This window comes from Choloepus didactylus, chromosome 6 (assembly GCF_015220235.1).
Source record: "Choloepus didactylus isolate mChoDid1 chromosome 6, mChoDid1.pri, whole genome shotgun sequence".
Lineage (NCBI taxonomy): Eukaryota > Metazoa > Chordata > Mammalia > Pilosa > Megalonychidae > Choloepus > Choloepus didactylus.
The window spans coordinates 12,302,942-12,312,402 of NC_051312.1; the positions used below are offsets into that span (position 1 = coordinate 12,302,942).

The window sequence follows — 9,461 nt, forward strand, 5'->3', positions numbered from 1 at the left end:
ATTTGTATATATGTGTATTTGCACACATACAAACACACACAGATATCCAAATACGCACATATATAATGTATACTAGACATTACGTTTTATGTGTGGGTATATGTGTATGTATGTATATTTCTGTGTCTGTGTGTGTCTTAGACTTTTTACTGTTGTCCTGTACGTCCCTAAGGTTCTGTCCTTTTTTTTTCCAATCTTTTTCTCTGGATAGTTAGATAATTTCTGTTGATCTATCTTCAAGTTCATTAACTTTCCAGTGTCATTTCCAATCTGCTCTTGAGCCCATCTGGTGAATTTATTTCAGATACTGTATTTTTTAGTTTTAAAATTTCCATTTGGTTCTTTTTTATAGCTGCTGTTTCTCTGCTCGGGTTTACTATCTTTTCAATCCTTACAAGCATATTTTCCTTTAGTTATAGTAGCTGCTTTAAAATCCTTGTCAGCTAATTCCCAGTCTGGGTCGTCTTGGAGTCATTCTCCGTTCTTTGTCTTTTCTCTTGAGGATGAGTTACAGTTTCCTGCTTTTTTGTATGACTGGTAATCTGGAATTATATCTTGCAGATATTAGAGATTCTGGATTCTGTTTTATATCTCCAAAGAATAATGACTTTTTGTTTTAGCAGGGAATTAACTTGGCTGAACTAAGGGCTTTTAAAAATATTTTTTCTGAGGTTTATGCTGTTATTTATCGGATGGCTAGTCTAATAGGAGCTACCCAGCTATTACCAGAAGCAGGACCTCAAAGAGTGAGAATTAGTCATTGGATTCTGCAATGTAGATGTAGTGACTTTGAGGCAGGTTAATGGAGGGATGGGAGACAAAGCCTGAGTGGAGTGGGGTTTAAGAGAGAATGGCAAGAATAGACCACTCTTTCCAGGAGTTCTGTTTCAAAGAGGGGATTGAGGAAATGGAGTGACAGCTGATAGGAGAAAGGTCAAGTGAAGTTTTGTTTTTCAGATTTTTATTATGAAAAATTTCAAATTTACAAAAATGTTGAAAGAAACATAACCAACACTCATATCTACTTCCTAGATTCATCAGTTACTGAATATTTTGCCAGATTTGCTTTTTCTTTTATTTTTCTGAACCTTTTCAAAGAAGGTTGCAGACATAATGACACTTCATCCCTAAATACTTTAGGGTACATTTCCTAATAATGAAGGAATTCTTTTACAGAACCACTTTCCATTATCATACCCATAAAAATTAAATATATCCTAACTTTATCTAATAGTGTTCATATTTTCTGAAACTTTTTTATAGCTTTTAAAAATTAAATCAGAATTTAAGCAAGGGTCACATATTTTAAGTTATGTCTCTTTATCTTCTTCTATTCTAGAGCAGCCTCTCCACTTTTAAAAAAAATTACATTGACTCTTTGAAAAGGCTAGGTGTGTTATAGTGTCCTACATCTTGGATTTGTCTGATTGTTTTCCTCATATTCATGGTCTTCTATCCCCTGTATTTCCTGCAAACTAGAAGCAGGGTCTAAATGTTTTACTGGATTTAGACTAAATGTCTTAGGAAGGAATATTTCACAGGAGATACCATGAACTTCATAGTGTATCACATTAGTAGGCATTCAATGTCAGATTACCCCAATATATAGTGAGGACAAGTATGGTCACTTAATTAAGGTGATGACAGACAAAATCCTCTTTTTAAAGGTACATTTTCTTCTTTGCGATCAGCAAGAAATTGGTGAGATATTCTGCAATATCCTACTCCCCAAAACCTTTCACCTCATGCTTTTAGCATCCATTTATGATTGCCTGAATCAGTTTATCTCATTGAAGGTGTATTTTTATATAAAGAAGAGCTTTCCTTGGTCAATTTCATGTTCTCCAGCTCCTCTTAATCAGGTTGGATACAACCTTAATTATTTTCCTGTTTTCAGAGTAAATAGTTGATTTAACAGTTGCCACCAGTGTTGGCAAAGGAGTTTTTTGTGTGTGTGTGTTTTTTTTTAAATTCTACCTCTTTTTTGAAAATCGTTATGGATTTATTCTTTGTTTTATAATTTGTTAGGGTAGTGATTCTTTTTGAAGTTCAGATTATTCCAAATTTGTCCAATGACAGCCAAGAGTTGTTTTTTTATACGGTGGGAGAAAATAAAACTTTGTTTATATGATGATGATAAGGTTATTTTAAAAAAAATTTTAAATGATGACATAGGAGAGAAAGGGGAGAATTCTTGGAGTGATATCTTTCAAAAGGGGAGAGGTGGTGTGATCCAGCATGTAAGTCTAGGGCGTGGCTTTCCGAGGAGCCCAGAGACTTAGGTATGCTGAGGGTAGGAAGGCAGAGTATATTATATAGATGCTGGGGGTAGGCGAGGTGGTGACAGAGGGTGGCAGCTCCCTTCTGACTCCTTCAGTCCTCTCAGTTCAGTCAGAAGGCAGCTAGTGGAGAGGATGGGGGAGAGGAGTTGTGCAGGTTTGAGGAATCCACAGGTTGACACACTCCTACCCACTTGCTCTTAGGCCCTTAGGCAAGCTCTAGTCCTGGTTGATCTTTACTCCCCCTGCACCTAGCAGAGGGACTTTACCCTATGAGGTCTAATGTTAAAGTGTTTTATTAATCATATGAAACTGAGTGAACCCCTACATTTGTATAAAGCAGGTTTCCCAACACTGATCTCACTCCTGAAGATTCTGATTTACTAAATGTGAGTAGATTGGGCCTCCAAGAATCTTCAGTTTTTACAAGTTCCCCAAGAGATTCTGACGAGCATCCAGGTTTGGGAACCACTGATTAAAAGAGCATTTATTTATTTATTCTACTGTGCATTGAGCACTAGCCATTTGTAAGGTAATGTAAGTGCAGCTGTCTTGGTCCTCAAATCAGGATAATTGACTGAGTTTTCTCTGGCTCAGCTGAGTATTAGGGAACCTCAGGAAGAGGCTATAAACACCATAGCTCCTCAGACTATAATGTAGTTTGAATATTAGGATGTTGTTATAATTCAATGAAACAGAATTATGAAAGATACTTGGGCCTTTCCCAAATGAATAAGTGTTTTAAATAGAATTATAGAGTATATGTAACTTTACAGTCTAGTCTTCCTTGAAAGAGTGTCATAAGTATTTTTCAGTGTTAGAATTCATTTGTTCATTGGTTTAGCAAATCTTTGTTGCTGCTGCTGTGAGCTAGTCCTCCTGGGTCTGGGGATAGGGTTTTAGTGGAACTCATGGTCTAGCAGGAGGGAAATACAAATTGACAATTACAGTTCATTGTGATATGGGCAGGAAGAGGGGGGGAATAAAGGACTTACGGGACTCAGAATAGGCACCTGTCCTAGATGAGGGCAAAATACCTTTCCAGAAATGATACCAAGCTACATCTTGAGGAAAGGGAAGCCCATTCTTTGTGGAAAAACAAAACAGTACAGAAACTAGAGAATTTGGTGAATTCCAGGAATACAGAATTATTCCCTGTGGCTGGGGAGTGGTAAGGGATGAAGCTAGAGAGAGGCAAGGTCTGATCACAAAGGACCTGTGTGCCACAGTAAGAAGCTTGGTCTCAGAGAAAGAACATGAGAGGAAGTGGATTGGTTCTGGGTGAGGACGTGGTGTGCATCAGATTTTATGAGTCACCCAAGTGGCAGGGTCCCATAGACAATTGATGCATGGGTTGATGCTCAGAAGGGAGGGCTGAGCTAGGGATAAGGACCTGGGAGTCAGTGGCCTCTTGGTGAAACCATGGGCAAAGAGGAGACCTCCCTGGGACATTGGGTAGAGTGATAGAAAAAGACAGGACAGATCCCCATGGAGTGCCAGCATTCAAGAAATATGCAGAGAAGGGACGAATCTGTCCAGGAATCTGAGGAGGAAGGTTCAGGAAGATGGGAGAAGAAAGAGAGAGAGATGTGTCCTTAGAAGCTAGGGTGGAAGGAATTTTCAGAAGGAAGTAGTGGTCATTTCTCAGTGCCTCTGAGAAATGAAGTGTGAGGAAAGAATTATAAAGTGTTAATTGGATCAGGGGTCTAGGATTAATTGAATCAGTGCCAGCAGTTTCAGTTGAATGGCTCAAGCAATTTTATAGCAGATTGAAATATAAAAGAAAACAAGGAAAAAAGAAAACATTTTTGAGCAACTATATGTGAAAAAAATTGAAATTTTAAAAGAATAAAAATTTAAAACAGTTGTAATCATTCTTAGGATCACTTTCTGCATGCCAGTGGATCTGGGCGGGAGCACCCTCTTAGGAAACCACTGATTTTATCTGAAATTCTTGAGTTTATGGTTTCGTAAACCCTACCTGAGCATCTCTGGGTGTAAGACCAGATGATCTGCCTTTTTGAGAAGCTAAACAGGTGATACTTATTTTTTCTTAGGTGTGAAAACTGATCTAATCTTATTCATCCCTTTTCTTTTTCCATCAATTTATAAATGAAAATAGCCAAACTACAGAAAAGTTGGGAGGCCAGCACTAGGAACACCCATATTTCCTTCATTTAGATTCTTCAGCTGTTAACATTTTACCACATTTGCTTTTTGCTTTCTCTCACTCTCACTCTCGCTTCTTTTTTTTTTTTGGCTAAATCATTTAAAAGGTAGTGCAAAAATAATGACATTTGATCTCAATACTTTACCATACATCTGCTAAGAATAAGGCTTTCCCCTGAGCAGCGACAATACCATTATCATACCTAAGAAAATTAACAGTTCCCCAGGACTGTTAGTATTCAGTCCATATTCACATTTCCTCAGCTGTTCTAAAAAAAAAAAAAAAATGGTTTTAGCTTTTTTCTTTCAATTTAAGATCCAGGCAAGATTCACAGCATTGCATTTGATTGATGTCTCTTTAATCTGCCTTTTGTTTTGTTTCCATTTTCATGACATGGACTTATTTTTTGACTAGGCCAGTGCAGGAGTCCTGCATTGAGCTTTTGTCCAGTGCTTCTGTTGGAAAATTACACTCCAAATGCAGGCTTTCACAAACGGCACATTAGACAAGTCTTTTGTGCAAAACTTCCTGGTGGCCAGAATAACACGCTGCAGCCACTGCATCCTGCTCAAACCCCCCCTTTCCCCAGCTATATACATTCCAACCCTTAAAAGGGCATAACGCCCACTACTCTTCCATTGGGCTCAATGCCATTCCTTCTCAATTCCCACCCCAACAGACCCCTGGGTCTAGTCATCACTTAAACCATCAGCTGCACCCCTGTCCATCTTGACCAACTGACCACCCCCGAAAGCAAAGCATAAATGCAGCTCTCCCTTTTTTCTTGAGAAGGCTGAAGCTTTACTTCAGACCCCCGCCATGCTGATGGCACTTTTCTTTCCAATCCCCACCAAGCAGGTTGCTCAAATAAGACATTCTGCCTGAAAGTCGACTGGTCTCTCTGCCCTCTATGACTGCACCCCCAAATTTCTAACAGTTTCCTCCTGATTAGATTTGGGATAAATATTTTTGGCTGTCCTACATAAGTGAGCACCTCAATAGGTACTTGATGTCAGGTTATCCCTTTATTGATGATGTCAGGTTTGGTCACTTGTTTGAAGTGGTCTCTACCAGATCGCTTCATTGTTTTTAAAAAGCCCATTTCCCCCTTTTTGTGACTAAGTGATCTGTGAAATGATGCCTTGAGTCCACGTGAATGTCCAACACCCCAGCCATATTATGATCCTTGCCTGCATCATTTATTAGATTGTTCTACGTTTACTAACTGACATTCTTCTGGAAAGAAGAGGCTTTCTTTTTCTAAGTATCACTATGGAATCATGGATTTCTTTTTTTTTTTTTTTAATTCAGTGTATTATAATCCATTACCATCACTATTCTTTTATGATGATCAAATTTCCTAAATCTGGCCATATGGATTTCCTAAATCAAGCCAGTTTCTGTGTCCTCTTAACATAGCTCTGTTACTCTCAATCATTATAAAATTTGAGAGAAACTGAAATCCAGAAAACTGAAATCCCATATCTCCTAATCATGATCAAGTAATCGTTCCAGTTCTTGGGCTACTTACTCTCTTCTTTGGTTCAACCTTTTTTTTTGTCCCCTATTTCTCATACTCATTTTATAGTGCTCTGGTTTCCACTATCTGTCCTTTCTGCTCAGCCAGACACCAGCTTCCTCTTTTTGTTTTCTTTTTCCTTTGTTGCTTTTTTCCTTTTTCTTTTTTCCTTTTTTTTTTTTTTTTGCTATTATTATTTTTTCTTCTGGGACTCCAGCTTCTTGTCGTTTGATTCCCTCTCTCTATAGTTTCTCTTTCTCTCATAAAACATTCCTCCCCTTGCAAATTTTTCCGTTTTCTGCTTTCCTCAGCCCTCTCCTTCCCAAGCCATTCTTTTCCATCCCATTCATTTCCATTTTCTAATTACCCTGCTTCTTCCTCTGAATATCCCTTTGATTTCTAATTTTTTCACCACCAGAATTCCCTTCTGCAAATTGTCACTGATAGACTCGTTTAAAATACACCAGATTGCATTTATTAAGTTTTTCCATTTTTGTTAAGCAGAGCCATTTGTAATTCCGGATATGAGCTTTATTCATTATGAGATAACACTAAGAAATATAATTAGAGCCTGTTCTAGTTTGCTAATGCTGCTGGAATGCAAAACACCAGAGATGGATTGGCTTTTATAAAAGGGGGTTTATTTGGTTACACAGTTACAGTCTTAAGGCCATAAAGTGTCCAAGGTAACACATCAGCAATCGGGTACCTTCACTGGAGGATGGTCAGTGGTGTCCAGAAAACCTCTGTTAGCTGGGAAGGCACGTGGCTGGCATCTGCTCCAAAGTTCTGGTTTCAAAATGGCTTTCTCCCAGGATGTTCCTCTCTAGACTGCAATTCCTCAAAAGTGTCACTCTTAGTTGCATTTGGGTATTTGTCCTCTCTTAGCTTCTCCAGAGCAAGAGTCTGCTTTCAATGGACATCTTCAAACTGTCTCTCATCTGCAGCTCCTGTGCTTTCTTCAAAGTGTCCCTCTTGGCTGTAGCAGTGTGCTCCTTCTGTCTGATCTTACATGGTGCTCCAGTGATTTAATTCAGACCCACCCTGAATGGGTGGGCCAACACCTCCATGCAAATTATCCAATCAGAGTCATCACCCACTGTTGGGTGGGGCGCATCTCCAGGGAAACACTCAAATACTTGCAATCTAATTAACACTGATAGGTCTGCCCACACAAGATTACATCAAAGATAATGGTGTTTGGGGGGACATAATACACTCAAACTGGCACAGAGCCAGAGCTAGGAAATCTGGTACTTTGGTTAGCCTCTCCAACATTACTTGGGAATCACATACAATTCAGTTTCCTATATTTGAGACATTAAGATTAGCTCACAGTGCTCATGTCTGCCTTCCCGAGCCATGGGCTTGCAGCCACTGGGCCAGCCTCTTCTCTCACTTTCCAGTTGGCTTGCCAGGATCCTTCAGCTTTTCCATGCCCACAGCTCACAGAAGTCTCTTTCCAGGGATTTCCACTGCAGTGACCAGGGTTTGTATTTGGTTTATAGGATGGTAAATGCAGGTGGCTGGGAAATGTCTTATTTCCCTCAGCAATTTCTCCCAAGATTGCCATTCCTCTGAGGACTTCTCTGTGTCCTAGAGGGACATGTTCTCCTAATGTAGGGCTTTCCTTATCCCCTGCCTTCCTGTCCATATTGTTAATTTTTTCTTACTGTCTTACTCAGAACTAGGATTTTTTTTTTACTATAATGATCTGTGAACTTTTTTTTTTGCACTTATTATAAGTGCATTACATTGTCATTGAACAGAAATCAGTAAATACCAATGAGCAAAAAATTAATAGCTAACATTTTGGGGGCTCTTACTGTGGGTTAGGTTCATTAACTCATTAAGACTGACAGTAACTAAGAGGTAAGGTTTATGTTATCTTTATTTTGCAGATGAGTAATGGAGACTCAAGGTTAAATGACTGGCTTAGGGTCATAATAAATGGCAGAGCTGGTTTTCAATCCAGAGGCAAGACTTGTTCCGGTTTGCTAATGTTGCCATATGCAAACCACCAGAAATGGATTGGCTTTTATAAAGGGGATTTACTTGGTTACAAAGGTACAGTCTTAAGGCCATAAAGTGTCCAAGGTAAAGCATCAACAATAGGGTACCTTCACTGGAGAAAGGCCATTGGCAACCGGAAAACCTGTGTTAGCTGGGAAGGTACATGGCTAGTGTTTGCTTGCTCCCAGGTTGCATTTCAAAATGGTGTTCTCCAAAATGTCTGCATCAGCTTCCAATGGCCGTCTTCAAAATGTCTCTGTAAGTTGCAGCAGCAGGCTCCTTGTTGAGCTCTTATATAGGGCTCTAGTAAACTAATCAAGGCCCACCCTGAATGGGTGGGGCCATGCCTCCATGGAAATTATCTAATCAGAGTTATCACCTACAGTTGGATGGGTCACATCTCCACGGAAACAACCTAATCCAAAGGTTCAACTTAATCAAACCTAATATGTTTGCCCCCACGAGATTGCATTTTGGGGACACAATACATCCAAACCGACACAAACATCCTTCCAGAGCCTTTTCTATATACAAATATATATGTATACAAAAATGAAATCATATTATATATAAACCCTTCAGCTCCCCCATATTGTGTCCATCTTTCCATGTCAATAAATACATTTCACCAGCATTCATTTCAATGCAGTATTCTTCTGTTTCTTCTCCTTCCTGCCCTGTCCCCAGGATCGACGAGAACGTGCTGGGAGCCCAGCTGGATGTTGATGCTGCCCATTCAGAGATCCTCAAGTACTTCCAGTCAGTCACCTCCAACCGGTGGCTCATGGTCAAAATCTTCCTCATCCTCATTGTCTTCTTCATCATCTTTGTGGTCTTCCTTGCCTGAACCCTGTCTACTCTGAGGCACTCCGTGGGGGGTTGGAGCCCTCCTGGGAGGGCAGGTGGCCGGTACTGCCACTGAGCCTGTGCAGGGTGCTTGGGAGAAAGGCCCTGTTTCCCTGGAACTGCTAAGAATGGCCACTGTCCCTTGATCCCCCAGCCTTGTCTTGCCTCTGGCTACGCTGCCTCCCCTCACCACCCCCAGGACCACAAACTACACAGGGTTCTGGATTCGGACTCTGCTGTGAAGTGGCTGAAAGGGAGTAGAGGCCAGCTGGGGGCCAGCAGGGAGGCTGTCTCCACTAGGAGATTTTTATAAACCCTTCACAGCCTCTCCCAAAGGAAACTGTGGGAGCAAGGGGAGATGATGTCCTTCCCCACTTTCCTGAGAGTGAGGAGAGGAATAGAAGCTGCCCCAGGGACCAACTTTCCCATCTGGGTTAGAACTTGACCTCTTTCTTTTTCCTCTCTTCACCATGTGAGGCAGAGGGCCCAGAGCCCTTTGGCTGCCTGCACAACCCCCCGACATTGGCTGCTGGTGACTCAATCTGCCAAATGCACTGCAGCCTGTTTTCTCCCAATTACAGCAAGACTGTAAGCCTCTCTAGCCATGTTGTCATTTCTGGGTGGGAGCGTCGAA

General features: G+C 40.6%; 1 protein-coding gene across 2 annotated transcripts in view; it reads left to right on the forward strand.

The window, feature by feature from the left end:
• Positions 1-9,424, forward strand: part of STX5 (syntaxin 5) — a 50,801-nt gene extending 41,377 nt beyond the window's left edge. For both annotated transcript variants that reach the window (XM_037838196.1, XM_037838197.1), the window contains exon 11: positions 8,669-9,424. In XM_037838196.1, coding sequence (XP_037694124.1) covers positions 8,669-8,828 — 160 coding nt within the window. In that variant the 3' untranslated portion in view covers positions 8,829-9,424. The remainder of the gene's footprint in view (positions 1-8,668) is intronic.
• Positions 9,425-9,461: the final 37 nt, after the last annotated feature.